The following is a 23,320-nucleotide window of genomic DNA, read 5'->3' on the forward strand; positions in this document are numbered from 1 at the left end:
ATGCACTCATTGCACAGATCTCCAGTAAAATTCTTCAAACAGGCGCGCGTTCCGTCTGTCTGATTGCATGTTGTGCTACATCCGTTTGAACAGACGCGTTCACAAGAGATTCCATACCTGCCATTCTTGCACTGATCACATCTTTCACCTATAAAATATTCCGAACACACACAACTGCCATCTGAATGATTACAGTCTTGAGTGCTATTACATCCGACTGAACATTGAATATTGCATGAAGGACCATACCATCCAGAATTACACTGATCACATGCAGTACCAGTAAAAGTAATTTTGCAAGAGCATGACCCATCTGTTCTATTACAGACGGTATTTCTACAACCATCCGAGCATACATTTCTACAATCTGCCCCATACATGCCCGGCTTGCAGGATTCGCATGTGTCATTATCGATACATGAAGAGCAGTTATGATTGCACTGGTATGTGCAATTACTGAATGCATCGTAGTATCCACCTACACACGAATCACATTCCCAGGATGATTCACATAAACAGTTCCCGTTTGCACATATCTCTGTGTCACAATTTACTCCGGTATAACCATGTTATCAGCTTGTACATGTTGTGTTGGTGCACGTCAGACATCCAGCCGGGCATGGCGAGCACAGGTATCGCTTAATAAAGTATCCGTCCAAGCATCCCATACAACTGGCAATATTTGTACATATGCATCCAGTAAAATGGCATTTTTGGCAAGTTGGATCATTGTTATTATATCCATACCCAGGTGGGCAAGTTTCAGTACATACTGCAAAGAAACGAGATAAATGTGGTGCTTAATTCATTGATATGCTTATACTGGAAACGTTCGTTTTAAACGTACATTATACCCACTTAACAGTCACACAACAGTTAGTGTTTAACTTAGCTGTATAATATTCAACATAAGATCTTTTGAAGCTGCAATAAATAATAATGTTATGTATGTGTGCATCATCTGTGCTATATAATGTTACCTAGTTGTTACTGGTTTTGTATTAGAATTAACATTAATGTCAAGTTTGTGTGTTTATTCGTTCGTTAAGTTGGACTTTTGCGACGTTTAAACAGTATTTCAGTCAATAGCGGCCAGAAAAATCAATGCGCGCTTTTACTGGGATAGCCAGTACTTCATGCACGGACTTCTTCCAGAAAAAGACAACTGCCCAGCTTGATACAGAAGTATGAGCAGAATGATCGTAGAAAGAAGTAGATGACCTATCCCAAACATTTTATGAAGTCGGGCCGATGCTCTCAACCGCGATTCTTTATTTTGTAGTCGACCGCTCTACCAACTGAGCTAAGCGGCCCGGTACGTTTGTCATATATTTAATGACTTTGATTTATTGATAAACCGTTAGTCATAAATTAATAAGTTACACTCGACATAAAATTCTTAGTACATTTATTAAGATGAATATGACACATTAATACAATAAGCTAAGCTTATATTGAACGATGCACATATATTAGGACAACAGTCGCAAAAGAACACTACCAACTGCATTTATTTAATATTGAAAGTTGTTCAATGTGTTGCTTTTAATTATGGCTATTACAATGTGAAAAGGTAAAATATTATTTAAATATTAAAACGATTCAGGATATTTCAATAAAAACTTAAACACAACAGCATTTACTGTTTAACTCAACGTTTCTTAATTTATAATTTAAAAATGTACATACCAAACGGCAGTAGGCTCGCTACCATATACATCAATTTATCCATGTTGCTACAAGTTCTAAATGTAAAACAGATAAACGATACTTATACAAAAATAAGTAGGGCAATATAGTGAAAGCAAGCAATACAGCAACGTTATCAATAAACAGACACCCAAACGTGTTATTCAAGTTTAATTATGAATTTAGTTCTACGCACAAAACTGATATTTGTATACTTTGATTATCTACTATACACATGTCTCTTCCTATGCAACAAAGCGAAAATAACAAAACTTCGAAAAGTCTGCATATAAATCGTTCTCTTATATGACTTTTTGAACAACTTTGTTTCACCAACGCTGCCATTTCAATAGGGGTATTTCTTACCTCTTTTAAGTACTTCATAATATGTAAGTTGTAGAAAGAAATTATGTCCGTATTTATATTTTTCCGGTATTTATTACACTTACCACGTATATATTTGTGTCCAGTGTTTCATAATCTCAATTAAATGGCATTTTATTAAAACAGTTATGTTTAAGTCGACAAAACTTCAGCTATTAAGAAGTTGTTCGTCCTATGGTACACATTCATCTCAAAATGGAGGTTAATACATGTTTAACTTCCTTTTTGGTGCAGTATGTAATCTTGTTGATATTATTAACAATTGTAACAATTCATGTTACCGAACACTGTTTACTTCTTCCATACTACTGATATACTGATTCTGTTACGTTTATACATACATGTCATGTATGTCTACTTGTTAATTAAATGAGATATTTTATCATACATCTCCAGTTTGGAATGTGTATCTGTGGCGCTAAGGACGTTTTTAAAGGCTTAGTGTTTGAACATTATGTCTACTTGTTAATTAAATGACATATGTTATCATGCATCTCCAATTTGGAATGTGTATCTGTGACGCTAAGGACGTTTTTAAAGGCTTATTGCTTGAATATAATGTCTACTTGTTAATTAAATGAGATATTTTATCATGCATCTCCAATTTGGAATGTGTATCTGTGGCGCTAAGGACGTTTTAAAGGCTTATTGTTTGAATATAAAACAATGGCTAAATAGAAACAAATTGAAACTAAATAGAAACCGATTTCATTCACATACACAAAGCACAAGATTTTTATCATGAGTAGACAGTATAAATTAACGATAACATGACTTAATAATTTGATAGATTGTTTGTCTTCGGGATTTAAGCAATATTGGTATAATCTTATGTAAGCTAACGTGATATAAAAGTTTAAGTAAAGTTACCACCTTTCGCATCATGCCAAACTTAAGTACAGTTGAAATGTAAACACATACTAGTATACGGAGATAACATCAGTCCAGTATATCTAATATTAATCTCAACTAAAAGATAATAAAATCTTTACATAGTCTATGTGATAGTTCACAAGTGAATACACTGCTTTTCAACATACCTTTAGTGTTCAAGTATTTAACTTCCCTATTTCGCTTACTCGCAAAAAATGATGTTATTCATCAACATTTTCAACACTCAATGTAAACGAAATCTGCAAATACTGATATACTGATACCATAACGTGCATATATAATAGATAGGTGTATTTGATGTCACTACTGATAAAACGAGATAGAAACTTAAAATCTTATTTAGTACACCTAAATAATAACACAGACGCAGGCAACTGAAACAACAGGTAGAATAAAAGTTGTTATGTTCTGGTTTTGGTTATAAAGACGTAACTTAGCATAAAACAGATGCACAGTGTTCGTCTGAAATGTGTAAAATATTTTTATTGCCATTAATTTGAATTCAAATCTTACTGAAATGGTATTCGCCTGTACACGTGTTCAATTATCATCAGGTTGCGTTCAACGAAAGAAGGTGCAATCTACACCGCAACAGAATTTGCATTTGCAAGTAATACAACCATAAAGACAATATCATTTAAACGTGTGAATATAATGATTCTAAACAAATTTACGTGTACTCATACATATTGTTCTTTGATTGCATTGTTTTGCTGTAATATTTATTTATATCGTGTCCTGTATAATCTTCGATACGCCTTTTCAAGTGTGAAGTAAATACAATCCTCAAATGCTCTTCACTCTATATTATTCTCTATTCTCAAAACACGATAAAATCCCTATCAACATTACCAACAACAACATCATCTTCATCAAGATTATCATCATCAGTAAATTATTTCGTTATAAAGAATAACACAATGACTAACTAGGAGTGGGTGTTTGTATTTGACAGGGCTTTCTGCACATAAATGCAAATAACAATGCTTCCGACTACCGTATGCCTGCAATGTGCAACGAACATCGTCCTCAATGGCACTGCTAAATTGAAGAGTCTCGAGACATCAGTAAACGTTGCGACATCTTCCCCATATATCTAAGAACTAAAACGATACTAAATCAATTCTGTCGGACAAAATATAGAGAGTAAGAAGGTAGGAATAAAAAATAAGTAAGTATCAGAATTTTACTTCATTTTATGTATGATATCAGTAAGTGACCTGAACATAAATTGGAATTTAGAGACACACATAAATGAGAATACTTGAATAATTTTACATTTTTTAAGCATTATTAGAATAAGAAAATTACCAACTTACACATTAAAGAGAATATATAAAGAATTTAACATAGTTGTTGACATTACCAAAATTAAGCTTTTTTGGAGAAGAAACTAGGTATAAAAAATAGGAAAGTAGGGTCAATGCGTGAAACAGACACTAAAAATATACACACAAGTGTAAAAATGTAAATATGGTGGAGGTAAATATTCATCATCATAATCATTATTTGTTTAGTGTATATAGTTAAGGTTTTGTTGAATGTGTTTCAAGGGTCTTGAGTAATTTGAAGTCAGAATTTAGTGTGCTCTACCGCCTGAGTCGTGCAGTTAAAATATACTGATGTATGAGTATTCAATTTGTAATAATTGTACACTACTATAACGTCATTAAAGACCATTGTTCATTCAAAGATCTCAGCTTTTAAAATTATTTTATTTCAACTGATACGTTTTTTTCAACATTTAAACATTTATTCCTAAACTGTGAAACACAAAGATATGCATTTTTAACTAGTTTGTAGATAAAAAACAACATTAAACCAGTTCATGAATAAATGAACCGAATATCTTTCAATAGCTCAATTGTATGACATGTTTGCACAGATTTATATGTTAACGTGATTGCAATAAAAAACGATTAATTTGATGAAATATTTAATGGCAAGTAGTATAATAACATAAAACCGATTGTGTATATATTAGTAACAGATTCTGTTTGCTGTCTGAAAACTCATTTATTTTATCTTTTAAAAAGATGCTATTTTTTATATGGATGAGCGATTTATTTATATATCTTAAGGTTTAAACAAAAATGACTTCATCGGATGTCTTGCGCGTTCTTTAGATTACGTCACCATTGAATCTTGGCTTGACGAGCTATCATTTAATTCTCTATGCTTTGGGTTTTTACACGTTTATTTAAGTATTTGTTGACAAAAGGATTGTTTTTATATTTCTTAAATATATACTAAGCAAAATACTATTTTATTTAGTTTTATAGAAAATATGCACAAAGTTATGCAAATTGGTGGAGTTGATAAATGGTATATCGTGTTGTATTGTGCAAAAATAATTTCCTGGAATCATGGAATTGTTTTGGAAAAACCATGCGCAAATATCATCGGAAAACAGCATGAACTGGATGATCAGTACAATTTTCAACAAAATATTATTTTTAGAAATATTGCAAGACAGTGTTTGCTATATCAGTATGTAAAGTAACTACTGTTCTTCGAATACTGAAATTGTAATACTGTAGTATTCAATGAAATAGGAATGCAGATAGAAAATGTTTTAATAGGTGCTAAGCATGACGTTGTTGACACTTTGATTCTCAATAAAAACACGTATGATGACGAAGACTTACAATAAGTTTGGCACTCTAATATCCGAGTTTAATCTTCATCTTGAAATACGTTTATTTATATTATGACTATTTTTACCACAAATTTTGAATAACGAATCAATAACCTAGTCGAATGCAGCAAAAGAGAAATTCATGCATATAGAGAATAACAGGTTACTTCATGCTCTTTTTGTAATATATCAGACAAGGCTTAGAATAATATAATGGCGAGGCTTTTCGAGCCGTTATTTTATTCGTGCCGAGCCTGATATATTACAAAATGATCAGGCAGTAACCCGTGTTTCTGTTTATCATACCTCTACGTCCCCGATTTTAAAGAAATAATGAAAAAATCGCTAAAAAGCTGCAGTTTTAGCGGGAAAGAATATTACTTTTGTTGTTTGACATGGGCACGCGCGCTTAATATTTGTAAAAACTGTTTTTTGCTGTTTCCGTTGCATTTTGTGTTAAAAAAATATTAGATATTGTTATCAATTTGTTTGTTTTGTTGAATCTGATTCGATTTTTGTACTTAAAATGATTACTTTATAGTTGATTCCGAGTAATATGACCATCCTCCACACATGACTGATATAAGAACTTCCTGTTGACCATGATATAAAAATATATCAGGCAACGTTATATCAGGCAGATATCAATGCGGTGGTATGCTAAAATGTAATAACAAACACACATATATATTTAAATAACTAATTTTATTTATTATTTTTCAAATTAATATTTATATTCAACATATCTGGATATAAACTGAGATAACATCAGATTTAAATGATTATATCTGAAGGAATATATTTCAAGTGACGACCGTAAATAATAGTCGACATAAGGAACGTGTTCTTTCTGGTAACTTGAGATATAACGGATGAGGATTAATACGTGTTTAATTGTACTTAAAGCAGGGCATAAGATAACGGTGGTGAAGAAACCTCAAAGAAGCAAATACACCTTTGTCCTTCATACCATGCTGTTGGTGCTCATTAGAATCGCATTATCAAGATTTTTCGACATTTATCCAGTTGTAGAGCAATCGGACTCTGTTACCGACTATCTCGAGTTCAGTACTAGATAACAGCGGGTTGAACACAGCGGAAATAACCCAACATTCGGCGAGAGAACCTGTGTAGTACCAAGGAAACAGACATCAAGAGTAATGTATGTAACTTGAAGCTTCAAAGGCGTTAAAATCGATATAGTACGATAAATAAATTGAAGCGTCAAGCTAAAATTGTCAGGTCTTTATACCCATGTCACATTATGGTAGGAAATTGTAGGTGGAATATGTGGGCTTACCTCATGTAAGAAATATTAAAAAATTTATCAAATGGCTAGTAAACATAACAGCCACAAAGTGCAGATATGTACGAATAAGCTTATCGATGAGGGAGAGATTAAAGAATAGTATAGTTAACACAAGGCCGGGTATGTTGGTATTGGTCAAGCAAAAGTGTTTATACAGTAAAATCTCTCATCAAAAGATTTGATAAAGCTTGTAAATATTTTGGTGGATTGTTTATCCCGTTCTCAGGGTTTCATTGGTTCAGTATCTTACGTAATCTAGCCAACCAGCAATAAGTAGAACACTGACCAATGGAATTCATAACTGAGTTTCACGGGGCAAATGTTAGAGAAAAATAGGAGTTAGCATTTAGATCTAGAGGTGAACACATGAAAAAGGACACAATCATGTAGCAATCACAACGTATTTGTATAATTGAAAATATTAGTTATGTCAGACATTAAATTGGACTAGAAACTGATATATGGTATTGTTAAATATTTAACCCACATTATGCAGAGAAATTAACATTAATAGAGAGGGACGGACTTGTCCCATGCGCGACACAGGAAAATGGTAGTTAATGCAAATCTCGTCATCATGGCAATACGCGCATGACGAGATATTGAATGATAGGATACACACCAGTAATTTAAGAGTAATGAACATTGCTAGTAACCATGTGTCGTCCATGAACTATGAACGATTATGTGACACCCACGATGTCGTGCCACGCGCCATGTGACAACAAAATCATAATGATATTCCAAATGGATAAAAACAATTTATCAACGATTTGGTGATTCGTATTTAATTTACGGCTATACAAAATCTTTTATATATTGCCTGCTTAAATTAGCAGTATTGCACATTTAATTTTGCATTTCTGGTCCAGTAAAAAGAATGTGTTAAAAAGTGTCGGGTAATCGGGATCAGAATTGACATTCAAACTACACATTTAACATGTTGTAACATTTATAGTATATTGAAGTTTTAATTCCAATAGAAGATACCTTCTTGATTTTTTTAAAGGGTTTTTATTGTGTTGAAATGTGTACTGATCATCCAGTTAATTCTAATTTTCGATGTAATATTCTCGTTTTGCTCCATGAAATCCACCATTCTTCCGCATATTTCTTTCTTTGCAATACAAAGTGCTTAAACATTTACCGGCCAAAACATGTTCCGTGTCTGTAAACCAATGAACAGAACATAGCTGCAAAAACACTGAAAAAAATCACCCTTCGCGAGTGGCTTTTTTTTGTCTCTGTTATCGAAGTGCCAACCGTATATAGGAATATACACCAGATATGCACATTGGGGTTTGTTGTATTTTTGTCATCACATATGATAATCGACCGCTTGTCTCAAATAAAGGACCGTTAAGTTATGCTAGGAACTATCTTCTGCTGATGCAACTGGCGTTACTTTTTGTTTATATTTGAGCTCACATTTTTCCTCAAGTTCTATATATCTATAATGCTTTATTACTTTCAACATATATTAAATCGACATGACTTTTTATTGAGAACTCATGCATAGGTAACTGTTTCTTAGTACACCACAGAACCGTCTTTAGCCAATGTTTATCCGTCCATTTGGTAGTAGGATCGTAGTTTAGCATCTTCAAATTCGCTGAATTCACTCAGATTATTATAAATGTAAAAAATGCAATATGTGGAATTATAGACAAATAAGGTGTTCATGAACTAATTGTAATTCAAGTTATGTGGCAAACACACAAAGTTCAATTAACTCAGGATTTTTTGCTTCACCAAATAACCCACCACTGTCTTTAATATACCTGTGTAAAGGTGGCAACAGATTCAGATGACTATAGAATACTTGATATTTTAAATGTTTTATTGTTTACAAAGCGTCTTAAACGAAAGTGGTGACTGCTTGTACTGAGGGCAAGTGGCCATATATTGGAACAATTTCATAACGCGTTATTACTGAGTAAAACCTCTTAAATCTCGTTTAAAGATAGTGTTGAGATACTAAGTGATAAGACTTAAACAACAGCATGTTTCTTTTTTTTATAGAAAACACATAAAAAAATAAATACAAAATCAGAAAGTAAATTCTTTCTACGTTGATGTTTTTGTTAAAACAATAAGACATACAGGCATACAGCTAAGACGTAGCCTAAACAATAAATGATGTCAACATACTCATACATGATTACTTTCTAAAATGTTAAATCATGGGTTTATTCTTTGTTCCACAATATTGTTATGTTAAATGACTTAAGCAGAAATACTACATGCGACTATACTATCTTGTTTGGAACAGATCGTTCAAGTAGTTAGTAATACAAAGACTAAGTTAATTATGAGTAATGACACCATTAATTGATAAAATAAAATAGTAACACACTTGTATTAACCTTGACCTATAGCCGGGTTAATTCACTTGAACTTATTGCAAGACAAGTCACAAGATGACATACGGGTCGAAACGGACCGGATCGAAGAGGTTCGCTTATTTTATAAACTTGCCTACGTGACCGAACTGCATATAATTTTCCAAGGGATCAGCTGATCACAGAGACGTTTCGCTTTTCCCTGGACTCTCTGAAAAGTGAATCCCGGGGTTCACCTGCGAGACATCAACCGATGTCATATAGACCAAGTCAAACACTCATTAATAAGTCAATTTTAGCAAAAATAATTGCTTAGAGACAGTTAAATACTCTAAGTACAGTATTACTTACGATGAAGATAGATCTGTTCATAAAATACATCTGGAAAGAGTAGAGAAATATATTGATTAATAAAAGTACATGAATTGGATAGGGAACCCAAATTGTGCATATGTGCACTGTATAATTAAACCTTACACAATGTTAGCAAATTATTGTGTGTAGTTTAAACAATAAAATAATGGCAGTGTCATGACAGTATTAATAATCACAATTGCATTCAAGAAACGGTATCAATTGTGGTATATTTAAAAAAAAACTTCAAGCAATACATCATTTCATAAGTGATTATGTAAAATACAGTGAAAGCAATGTAAAACAAAGGGAAAACAATATTGTATTGCGCACCTTCACGCTGGGTATGCGGATACTTTGATAACAGATGGCACTTCGACACCAGATAACAACAAAAGCCACTCGCGAGAGATAAGTTCATCAGGGTTTTTTTTAAAGATATATCATAACGATTAGCTTTTTAGACAAGGCGCATGGTCGAGTTTATTAATGGTGTATCCTTTTCTATTGCAAAGAAAAACATAACGGAAGAATGTTAGATTTGTCTCAAAAAATATAAAATTCGGTCAGAACCAGCATAAACTGGATAAACAGTAAAAATTACAACACAATAAAACTACTTAGAAATATTGCAAGAAATTGTTTGATATTCCAGCATCTAGAGTAATCATTGTGCTTCAAATACTGAAATTTTGATAGTATTCAATGAAATATAAACGAAGATAGAGCATGTTTTAATAGGTGGCATTCATGAAGTTGCGGATACTTTGATTCCCGATATAGGACACTTCAGATAACAGAGGCTTTCAACAAATTGGGCACTCTGATTACCGAGTTTTATCTTCTACCTGAAATGCATTTATGCATATTATGACTATTGTTACCAAACATTTTGAAGTACAAATCAATTTGCATTGTCAAGCCAAACACATTTTTAATCTATGCATAACGTAATTACATACATATGTAAAATATAACAAAGGAGTTGTTCGTTTTCAAAAATCGTATTACTATTAATGTATATAATTGCAAATGTTTAAATAAGATTCATATGCTTATTTCTGAATTAATATATTTAAAGTGACGAACGAAAATAATTGTCTAAACAAAAAACTTGTTTTTAAGCGGTAAATTGAGATAAAGAGAATCGAAAATACAACGGATCATGTGGATCAACACGACTGTGTTAAATTGAACTTATAGCAGGACTCTAGATAAGGGGAGCAAGGTGTCTTAAAGCGGCCAATACACCTCATATAATCCTTTATCATTGGTGCTCATAAGAATCGCATCACGAAGACGATACTAATTCTTAGCTACAAAATTTAAAAGAGATTGGAAAACTTCCTTTATATTGAGCTTTACACTTCCCTTTAATTTTTATTATAATATTCTAAAGGGATAAGAACATGTTTCGGTAATTCGTTTTTAATTTACGTCAGTCAGTACATTTTTTTATTTATTGCCTGCTTACTATAGCAGTATTCCACAGCGAATTCTGCATTTCTGATTCACTAAATTGAGTGTGATATATCTGGTAAAAAGTGTCGTGTTATCTGGAATCGAAGTGTCATTGTCTTTGAGATGATCGGTAAAAGAAGTGTCAATAAAAATTTGGCATCCGACTCTTAAAACATTTGAATTTTCTCAAATACATTATTCAACTAAAATTTAACATGTTGTAACATTAATGGATATATTGATCTTTTATTTCGATTAGTTGGCACGTTCCTTGATTTATTTTCAAGTATTTTTTATTATGTTGAAATATGTACTCATCATTCAATTCATGACGATTATCGATGAAATGTTATCTCTTTTTTTATAATCCACTGTTTTTGTTTCACGACCTTCATGCTCCGCAATACGAACAATGTTACGTGTCTGAAAACCAAATGAACAGAACATAAATGCAAAAATGCTGAAGAACTCAACTCTCGCGCGTGGCTTTTGTTGTTATCTGGTATCGAAGTACCATCTGTTATCGAAGTATCCGCATACCCGGCGTGACCTATGTATACCTCATTCTTTTATTTTGGGTACGCTTGAACATATTGGAAATTGATAAATCGCCATCAGTCAACATATCCAGGTTAACATTTGCACATGCTTTTTAACAATGGCAATCTCCGCGTAGTCAGGTAAGTGTTATGTTTATCAAGGATGCAGAACGACATAAAACACACATACTAAATAAAATTGAAAACAGTAGCGCCACTTTATGACTTAAATAATTAAAGGTTGATTATTGACTCGAAAGACATTTTGTATTTGATATATTGATAGGAGGAAGATGTGGAACATTGCGTCTTAGAAGCTCCTTGTTTGGAACATAGCTATTCTCAAAACGTTGGTTACGTGGACCCTCTTGCACATTGCCATTGGCTACCTTTTGTCTGAAAAAGATCACACGTACGAGTAAATCATTGCGAATTTTATACATATTGATTTTTTTATAGATCTAGTTAATTAGCACTCAAAACGCGGCGCACTTTCATCGTGTCATTAAGGCATATGGGTTGGTTAACTATAAATGCTAAAACGCACTTCCATAATGAAATTATTATGACCAGCTAATATCACGTTTGATACCATTTCAAATATATTGAACGTAAACACATAAATTATAGTTAAATAGTACTACAACATCCAGGTCAATAAAGAACAAAGTTATGTGACAACGAAGGCCTGTTTTTACTGTATTTAAAGTTGCATAAGATAAAAAAGTTGAAGTTAAACATTTGAAAAAAAATAATCATGCACGTTACGTAAAGTTTTAAAACATACCTCTTTTTCTGTTTATGAATAACAATCACTGCGACCACAATGCCAATGACGACCAGCATTGGAACGACGATGTAAACTGCAAGTAAATTTCTGGAACTCTTGCTTTCTGAAACACACAAAACAATACGCAATATTCAGTATGTTACTTCTAACATGATATTCAGTTTACCTGATTCAATATAAATTACCACAAGGTAAATACAACGTTTTGTGAAATACTGTGCAACAGGTTGCATGTTTTTACTTGTATCGACCTTGATCTTGTGTTGCGTTTTGTGAAGCGGCCGGTGCGTCGATTGTAGAACACAAATTTCCAGTCATACCAGACACACATAGGCAGCTGAACAACGTTCCAATAACAATACACGTCCCACCGTTTGTACATGGTTTAGAGCTGCACGGGTCAACTGAAATAATATTAGGGGTGTATTACACAAGGGCAAATAATACACTTATGCGTGTATTGCGAAGTGGTGAAACATGAAAACAGTAGCACAATTATTCCCTTTAGTTTACCTGTGATGGATTCATTTTTTTTATAAGTATATTTAATAGCATACGTTGTGACTGTACATCATAGTGTATAATTAAATTAAGATAGGATACATAGGAGCCTAGATCATGACAATGCATCTAAAAAAGAAACCAAAATGCCATGTTTAAATTGCCACACTTACATTAATTGGGCTAAAGGTAAATATTTAAATGTAGGCAGGCTGCATTTTCATTCAACATAATTATTGTATATAACACAAATCACAACACAAGACACATGAAACAAGTATATTTCATTATCGTGCCTTCAAAGGTTTTTGTGCAATATACATCTTGAGGCTTTTCCAAAACACTTTCAGAGAAATAGCCCTTTGTTGTTGCAATACAAACGAGCCAATACCTTGCATTATTAATTTATAACAATTGCACATGTGGCATATGTAAGAACATAAGTTGGACCAAACGAAACATGAGCGGGCACAATGTAATTCAAATTATGTGCAGACCATCGACAATGATGTATTTGTTTACATGTAATCAATTTTGTGAGACAGTTTTGAATCCGCAGCAATCCAAACAAATTAGTGATGCCGTACCCTTAATTTTAACCATAATCCAGTTTATCAATAATACTGACAACGCATACATGAAGTAAGTTATTATGCTTATTATAATGAGTATGATTATTATGATGATTATTATTATCAGTAGTAGTAGGATTGTATTATAATTATTACTCGGATTATAGAAACAATTCAATTGCAAATCGGAGTTACGATACTACAAAGTTCGTGTGAATTTGATAAATACACACGGAACCATTACCTTTGTATAATATTGGGCTTGTACTCTATCATTCTAAATCGAATATTAAAACGTTATTTACCATGTGATTTACTAGTAGTTGGAACGGTTTCATTACAATAAGATCCAGTAACACCTGATGTGCACCTGCATGCGAACGCCGTCCCATTCACTGCACACACCCCGCCGTTTTGACACGGGTTAGAGAGGCATGGGTCCGCTGATAAAAGAACGGTTTATTTGCAACCAATCATCAAATAAAATATGCCTGTTTTATGAGCCTATGAACTAAGTTTTCTTTTGAAAACAATTAACAATTGAATCCGACAAACGTTACATTACAGTTTTGCAGACACTTGTAATGCTACTGATGAAGCGGACTTTTCAAACTGAATATTTTTCCGCGGGTTTAATCTTCATTCGATGGCACGCTATCAGGTTTAGCTTGGATAATGATATATTCATTTGCAATTGATAGTTATACTTTGAAATAACACACAAACTAGTATCATGGTTTCAAGAAAGTATGCACATGCTTGAATACATTACCAACAATAAATGGGGAAAAATAAATGATTAATAAGTGTACATTGCACACATAACACATGCGAATGGTATACATGCGTGGTCTAAATATAAATGACAAGTATAGAACACAAAGGAGAAAAAACAAAAAGCATGCACATAGTTGTATGTATGGTAATACGTTGCATTTACTATTAAAATAAAAAATGTAGATGTAAACACATGTTTACATAAAAAAATCTTTGCTAACCTAGATCAAGATCCTCGCATGAGTCTGAAATTTCGAAATGGGCTCAAAATTAATGAGTTTAAAAGAAAAGATATATTTAATTAATCACTGTTAAAGGCAGTTAATAGTGTAAATGCATTAGTTGTGTGTTTAAAACATAAATTCATTATTAGTAAATTCGCAGTCCAACAAAAGGATGTTTAAATAAATCAGTTTACAAATACTTGTTTTATTTGGTAGAAGACCACACAAGGGAAATCCGTTTGAAATGTTTTGAACATCAATCGGAGAATAGTGGGTGACTGTTATTAAATATATTTTTGTTATAGCTGGTAATACATGGTAATTCAGCCAAAGGGACAGTATGGAAAAACATAATGTCGGTAGAGGCTCATCTAAGAACAAACGTCACGCACACACACCCTCATTTTTGAAATACGAACGCAAACTAAACATGAAAACAACTACTGTCTGTAATAGTAACGACATCAATACTATTTACACTGATCAAAGTAACAATTAGCGTGTAATCAAAGCGCATGTATAATTAAAGGAAATGTGTGGTTTCAGATGTACCCTATTACACAGTAGTAGAAACTTGTTGTGAATTCCGGTTTATAACAGTTGAGGCACATTCATACTAATTTAGAGATTTGGAAACAATCTGCGATAACTTAAAACTGATAACAAAACAAATTTCTTTTTTTAACTAACCAACTAAATCTTCGATATCGCAGTAGTATTTTAGTCGGTAAACTGCATTCGTATTCCAGTGTTTACAGATAACAAGTAACTGTATTATAAACACATACTTAAACACACAAGCAAACAAACACAACACATAACATGTCTAAATCAAAATATGCTTAACTGTAACGACCGCATAAGTCTTGGTTAAATCGAATGTTTGCAAGTTTACTTGCCGTTTTATCGAATTAACACAGCATGTGTACATGTTTGATTGTACCCTACATATATTACCGCTGTTGTTTATTTTAGTTACAATATCTGCTTTATAATACACCGTTCTAATGCAAAACACAATAAACAAGTCCAAATGAGGTTATTCTCGCTTAAAAATGATATATCAATGTATTAATAATTATCAATAATACATTGTATGTGAATCATGTTACATATGTTTTATTGTTAAGAGCAGACACATAGACATAATTAATACAATACTTTGGTGCTATTGGTTGTACACAGTTTAGTTATCAAATTATGGTATAGTTGCATTGCAAAGGCAAATGAAGGGTAGGGTATTTCGCATTAAAAATTTATTATAGCAGGGTACAATTTAGGTGTGTCAGACATCGTGTCCGAGCTATCTTTATTTATTTTAATAGACCGAAGAAATTCTTAGTAGAGTATTTGTAACTTTATTGTTAACCACTTTAACGTGTATGCAGGTTAACTGACACTATGATAGCAATAGGCACATATTGTTTTTCTAGAAATACCATCTCGATCTCTCACATGATCATTTCAGTAACTAAAACATATCTGCCTAAGGCATCAGTAGCAACAGATTTCGATGATGGCACACGTATATAAAATTAATTAATAATTGGCGGGACGTTTGTCTAGTCTACCATAGCCCAATAGCGGTTGACCTCTACTATCACGAACTGTTATATTTACGGATATGAAAGTTAAAACAAGATAAAAAACGTAAACGAAAATATTCGCATTTTTATATTCGTCGTTCTTTCACGTGTGTGTGTCTGAAAAGCGACATTTTTTCATGTGTCATTCATTCGTGTTGGCATGTTGACGTTTTGCGCCTTGCAAACTTACCAACGCGAAATAATCGAGGAAAATGGAGGAGTGATTTACATACAATGTTACAGTACACGAGATATAGGTTACCTTGTTCACTATAGTTATTCGGAAGACCACTAGGACTAATGCATGTGTGATTTGTGTCGGTTATTTCGCACGTTGTGCCGTTCAAACATGGCGATGGTATGCATGGATTGGCTACATATATAAAACATTTCAAGAGTTTCAAATCTTGATGTCCAACAAGGGGAAGTGATATTAGAATCGGTGTTAGTTATGTTAAGTATAGTGTTATATAACGGCGCATAATGACGACATGTTAATTAAAGCTGTTAGGTCACAAATTTTATCTAGAGTTATAAATCAAATAAAAATTGTATCATTCAGAAGACCGCCTAAAATATTTATTTTGCCGTTGACACACGACCAAAGTGTTAAGACTCTTGAGACTGCAAACAAATACTCAACATAGAAATAATGAAACTCCAGAACCACTGTGAAGAGAGAGAAACATTCTTGCTTGATAGTTCAAAAGAGTTTGAGAAAATACCAATAGAAGTAGCGATAAGAAGTGGCCATGAAATAACATAAAGTGATATTTCCCTCCACTTACAATTACTAACGAATAAAATGTGACATCTAAAAACACGTGCATACAAGTTTACAATGATACAGAACAAATTTACAAATGTAAATAATTGAAATTGTTGTGCCACAGGTGATTTGAAACCTCGAATAATAGTGATTTCCCAATTGTTATACTAATGCTGCAGTTCGACTGAAGTATTACCAAGTTCACTATCGTTGTTTTGCCCACCACTTGGACCATCGCACGTGTAATTTGTTCCGGTTCTTTTGCACGTTGTGCCGTTCGAACATGGGGTTGAAATGCAAGGGTCCGTGACATGTTCTGATTCAAAACAACGCTATATAAAGTTTAATAATACATAAATGACATAGGGTAGTTAATAGCATAATAATGTTAACAATTATAAAGCACAGATGTGTGTGTATGTGCAATATGTTAGCCTTAAAAATTGTTCTTATGCTTAGAACATGGTAATAAAATAACAAAAGAGTGAGGTTAAATGTATTTGTTTATACAGTTCATTGTCAAAGTCAAAGGACCGTTTCAATTAGTGGGTTTTTCTTATGTGTAAATTCAATGTTATACATAAAGAATTGTGTAGAGGAAATGCAAAGGCTTTCATGATATTGTCCTTGTTAAAGCACACCATGCTTTAGCTATTGCTATTATACGACTGACGCCTCCAACACCGACTGCAAGCTATGTATTAACGATAAATTTGCCCGAAAGACACGGATATCCCCCGCTATATTTCACTCGAAACAAAAAACAATGCTGTGCAAAATTCACAATATGTGAACAGTTACTCAAACATGTATGTAACACACATTATACCTATGACTACGCTTAAAGCCTTTTTCACAGTGGTGACATGGACTTTATAGCAACAACCATAGTTGGTGTTTACACCATGTCGTCTTAAAATGATAAAATAGTGTGCCTATCCACCATAAGGAAATAGGGATAACAGTCACATGAACATCTACTATAAATATCACCATGTAAGCACACACCTCAAGCGGCCAATTTGAATTAACATGTGAGTGGGCGACATGATTGTTGCACGCGATCAGTCATCTTTATATGATAATAATCTTCGTCAATTTATTTTAAATTCACATAACGCACCAACGAGTTACTTGCGGAACTAGCTCTCATTATAAAGCATCTACCTTGACCTTTACGTTTAAGCATCTGTCATGATCGGTGAACGGTATACGTGCATTTATATAATGATCAATTGTGTAATTATATTTAAAAACCACATAATTGACGACTGCGGTACCCGACATGAACATGTATTTTCACTATTCAAAAATTGCAAGTGTCAACTCTAATTTGACATTGAATGGATCGCTATGGTTGTTTTACGTGACACGTTATCTTGAAATAATTATTATTTGTGTCGATAAACCCCGTTATGCGCGACAAAAAAAAGCAGCAAATGCTTTGTCTCAAATAAACATACATAAATACACACGCACAAACACACACAGGCGCCCTCACAAACGTAAACGAGAACCACTATAAGCCCTTCAAGTTGTAGCGTAGTTGTAAGATTGACCTAATTCAATTATATATATGACTGAGAACGGTCTTACAAGAGAACATGTTTTCTGTGTAATGTATCAACCATTTTAGCAATATCACTACGGCATTGGATATATATATTTTTCCATACCTTAGTCATGGAAAACGTTTGTTGCTAGCAACTACGTAAGCACTATAAACATATCAAACTGTAAAAGCTAATTGTAATAAGACAAACGCATAGTACCTTTGTTACACGTTTCGCCAGACCAACCAACGCTGCACGAACATATGAAACTTGTTCCGTTTCTATGACAAGAACCGTTGAAGCACGGAGCAGGAAAACACGGATCCGCTGCATATATGTATAGCAAACCAGAGACGCAACTAGCATTACTATTTGTAGTTATTGGAAGGGTATAAGTTAAAAAATATTTATATTAAAGTAATGCCTATTAGAGATCGGTTTAAAAAATAAAACATTTGTTTTATAAGAAGTCATTAAAGGCAATAAATTATAGAGCTTCAACAAGCAAAATAATTATGATTAGATTATTCTGATATACAACTCCTCTCCGAGCAAGTATAGAATTAAGATTGTCTGTTACAACGCCTTTCTAGTTAAGCAAAATTTAAAATGAACAGAATGCTGACGAACACATCTATCGTACCTTCCTTACACTTGTCTCCTAACCAACCCGCTGCACACGTACACTTGTAGTTTGTGTGGTTTCTACTGCAATTTCCGTTATTATCGCATGGCGACGGAACACACAGATCATCTACAGCATTGAGGAATGAAAATAACCTAACGCGTGTATTAAGACCTTGAGCTGACAAAAGATCATGCCTCCTGTATTTTATGAAAGTACCAGACCTAAGATAATGTTAGCTGATTTAGTTTACAACGGCGGTTGGTTATTTAATGGTCAATGTCATATTTCTAGGTCAAATGTTTAACAATTATAACGGTAAAGCTTGTCCGAGTTATAAATTCTACATGGATTAAAGGGTTTTAAAATAACTGTTCACAAATGTTAATCAGACAATCTTACACAAACAAGATAGATATTTCTAAGATATTTCTAAGATAAGGTCGTTCGTCGATGTCAACGGTCGAAAAAAAAACATTTTTATTCTAAAGTAAGGCTTCTAAAGGCTGTCAAAAGTTAAACAATATAATGTTAATGCCAGCATAGGGTTTATATTTCATATGTTGTCCTACTTTAATATAGGATATACACATATAACATCATTGTTAAAACCTTAAATACACAGTTAATTGTATTGGTCACTATTTAACGTTTCAAACAGGTTACTACAAGTAGTAGTACACTGAAATCAATGGGCTATAATCTTATGTGTTTATTCTTGAATTTATCAAAATATAAATCATTTATAAAAAGATAAACATTCCTATAATTCAGAGATATTATTACAAATACTGATAACACGGATGTACCTTATCATATAATACACATTATAGATACCGTTTCAATAAATACACTCTCATACGAAGTAATCATACGTCAGTCGATAAAAACCATGGTGTTGTGAAATTAAAGTGACTTCATAATATACACACTTAATTGTACACTATCAGGTATATCAAGCTGTGGCAGATATTTATAAGTCCTAGCCATAATCACATAAATACTAGTACAATAATCATTTTACATACCTACAACGTGTATAATCACTGTAGTGAAGTTGACATTTGTACCAGTCACTGGCTTGGACAGTGAGATTATATGTAGGTTTGGTGGTCGCGTTGAGATTGCTGGACGTGGTCAGATTAAGCTGGCCGGTGTGTGGGTCTATAGAAAACGTTTTATTGGCGTCTCCCGCTTAAGCAAATTATTAGAATCATTTAATTCTGGTGCATATAAAACCATTCAGTAATGCCATTGCAATCAAATCAAATTTAAATTCTTCATTTGTATGTTTTATAATCAAATAATGTTAGCACGTGTATTTCAATGATTATTTATGATCTGTGTGTGAAAGTAGGTGCCCTGTCGTCGCTTGATTGCTTTAGTGCTCTAACTACCATTTTCATTATTTGGAGAAAAACGCATTTAAAGGTTTAACCTTTATTTTTTCACTTATTTATGCACGTATGTGAACAAAAATGTACCGGAGTGTTTATCAGCAAACAGAGCAAATGGATATAATTAAATATTTACTATAGTAAATTATATGTTAAATTCTATGTTAATGTTATTTGCACTTTTATGTATGGAAATTTGGTATTTATTATGTATGGCAATTGATAGGCTAATCTGAGTGTGAATTCTTTATTGCTCTAAGTCCCGGAGATGGTGCAGTACAGCATTCACCCGTTTGTAAAAATGTGGGAGATATGGCAAAATGGAATCGAAATACTTTTACTGTGACGACCGAATCTTGAATCCGTCATATTAAAAATCTCGTTCTCAGGAACACAGCGATATGAAAAACTCATTTTTGAAAATAATGGAGATAGAGCACTATAGCAATAAAGCGACGCCATTCTAGTTTTGCTTTTACCGCTCCAAGGTAAAATGTTATGTCGTGTTGTATGCATTCGGTCTTGTTTTGTTTGCAATATGTAACTTGTCTTAAATAATAGACTAGCGGGCGTAAATACAATTTTCTCTGCAGGTAATTTTTTGGCGTTGCATTTTTCTTAAATACGGATTACGAAATCTGCAAGAATTAACTTTTCATGGACGGTGTCTTACATTATACTTTATTAAATAAAATACGAAATCAAATAAATCAATACATATAATAGCTTTATGAACGTATGTAAGTATTGATGGATTGTTTAAAGAACGGGTATGTAAAAGTTATTTGGACTTGGCAATAAGCTAGAATATTGCTACAAATTGTTCTACTGTCCGAATGCCACACATTAACGCCCAACGCGCATTCGTTTGTACACAAATAAAACAGTAAAATTAAATCAGTCATAAATCGTGAATTTGTAGTGTTGCTATTTAAACTTTATTTTTTGTCGACAAGCATTCCCTAACAGGCACAGCTCGTCTTGGTAGCAAAGGTTTGAATTAAGATAAGATTGAGAACTTGTTTTAAAGAAATCTAATTGAAAATTACGAACATATTTTTTAACTTTCTGGTATTTACATAAAAGGTTACACCGTACCTGTACAACCTATACAACCTCTACTACCTGTTATTGAATATGTGATCGTCGGTGATTCATCTGCATCACTTGCTTGCATAGTTAATATGGTTCCTGCAAACAGATATTGCATTAAATGTATTTACAAAATCAGAAATAACGTGTTTTAAATGGACAAAATATATTATATAAATGTCATAAGCAGTTTATGGGTAAAGTAAAAAGTGCACCCCTAGGAGAATGATGTCTACCGAGGCCAAATAGGGAGAGAAAAAATAACTATACAGCGAGATATGTTAACGATTGTTCTTTTATTAGAATGAAATAACAAATAACAAACAAGCCGAACGTACAGATTGCATATGAAATCAAGCGATCTGCAGCATTAATATTATTTACATTTAATAAGCAGCTACCGATTTTACGCATGGACGGATTTTCGTAAAACTCGTATTACTATTTTAAGGCCCACGCACAGAATATATTAACAAGTTAGATAAATATTCAGGATATAATGCGTTCCGACGGCAAGGTACGTTAGCATTATGCATGGATGAGGATATGGACATCTAACATGGACAAGTCACGTAAGGTATACTTATAAAAATATATTGTATTTTGGTATGAAAATGATTTACAATGAGGTGCCTAAAAATATAATTGTATTGGACACATAAGCAGTTTTAATGATAACAGTTGGATATTTCTTTTTACTTAGACGATAACATAAGACAGATATGGGCTGGGCGTCTATAATTGGCTTGCTAAAGATATAACGGTCCGAGCGCGATCATACAGCCCAGCTCTGCCTTATCGTATAATTTATAAAATATATCATCCTACTTTGTTCCTTCAATAAAAATAATATAAAAAACAGCTTTTCCCTAGGCGTACTTAATTTTCAATCAATTGATAATGCAATTTATGACGTACCTCGTGTTACGTAATTTCTGTGAAAAAAGTTTAAGTAAGACTTTGGATTTTGTTCATGATAACAATTCTGACGCGGTTTCCGTTGTTTCAAACAGTTGGCGAAGACTGAGTGTGGACGCAATTTTGTTAAATGATTGTCGCATTATTGGGTTATTCCTGATGCACAAACTCGACCTGGAGCCGATATGATCATAAATACCAGGCGTATACGAATAACGTTCGTGTATGTATTATTTACATTTAAACTATTATCACGCTTATATTAACTATAAAACATAAACATACGAAGTGTATGTGAAAGAAAACTACGTACAGCAAACATAGTCCTCTGTTTCTAATTGGACAACCTTAACATTCGTCAAAACAAGGACGAGTGAACGTATAGTATTACTGGCTATCTGAAATCACCGCGTCAATTACTATTAATAAATAGTATCTTCAAACGATCACATCAGCGTTATTCATTTACAACGACCAAACGAGCAGCACAAGGTTTCAAGCGCACACATTTACAAAGCAAAAATTACCTACCTTCAGCCAAAGAGTTATATATAGTTAGTTCGTAGGCATCGTTTGTAAACTTAGGGTAGTTGTCGTTTATGTCTTTTATTACGACCGTCAACACTTCGCTCTGAATTGCTGACACACCTTTTGTGGCACTGTGATTTGCAAATGCGATGGTATGTGTATAAAATAACACACATTGAATAAATGGATGATTCGGTCTATAAGAAACGACGTTAAATACAAAAGTAATAATAGTATAGTTTTATAAGTTCTTGTTAAAATTAACCCCCTAAATGCTGCTAATATTTTATTATTCTTTATTTATTTATTATATATTACTTTTGACCGATGCATTTCAATTTAAGTCGACAAAATAAAGCTATGTTTTCAATTAAAATT

General features: G+C 33.0%; 1 protein-coding gene and 1 long non-coding RNA gene across 2 annotated transcripts in view; both read right to left on the minus strand.

The window, feature by feature from the left end:
* Nucleotides 1-392: 392 nt before the first annotated feature.
* On the minus strand, nt 393-3,220 carry LOC127840159 (uncharacterized). Its single transcript, XR_008030445.1, has 3 exons — nt 3,114-3,220; nt 1,690-1,745; nt 393-772 (listed from the first exon to the last, which is right to left on the minus strand). It is a non-coding gene; the product is annotated as an uncharacterized LOC127840159 (long non-coding RNA).
* Nucleotides 3,221-8,736: 5,516 nt separating this feature from the next.
* The window catches only part of LOC127839758 (neurogenic locus protein delta-like), a 30,151-nt gene continuing 15,567 nt past the window's right edge, over nt 8,737-23,320 (minus strand). Inside the window, exons 2-10 of the mRNA XM_052368144.1 lie at nt 20,036-20,134; nt 19,026-19,136; nt 18,602-18,709; nt 17,026-17,145; nt 16,323-16,433; nt 13,779-13,916; nt 12,652-12,804; nt 12,398-12,503; nt 8,737-12,006 (exon numbers count right to left, since the gene is read on the minus strand). Coding sequence (XP_052224104.1) covers nt 11,856-12,006; nt 12,398-12,503; nt 12,652-12,804; nt 13,779-13,916; nt 16,323-16,433; nt 17,026-17,145; nt 18,602-18,709; nt 19,026-19,136; nt 20,036-20,134 — 1,097 coding nt within the window. The 3' untranslated portion in view covers nt 8,737-11,855. The remainder of the gene's footprint in view (nt 12,007-12,397; nt 12,504-12,651; nt 12,805-13,778; nt 13,917-16,322; nt 16,434-17,025; nt 17,146-18,601; nt 18,710-19,025; nt 19,137-20,035; nt 20,135-23,320) is intronic.

The sequence above is a fragment of the Dreissena polymorpha genome, chromosome 7, assembly GCF_020536995.1.
Source record: "Dreissena polymorpha isolate Duluth1 chromosome 7, UMN_Dpol_1.0, whole genome shotgun sequence".
In the NCBI taxonomy this organism is placed as follows: Eukaryota; Metazoa; Mollusca; class Bivalvia; order Myida; family Dreissenidae; genus Dreissena; species Dreissena polymorpha.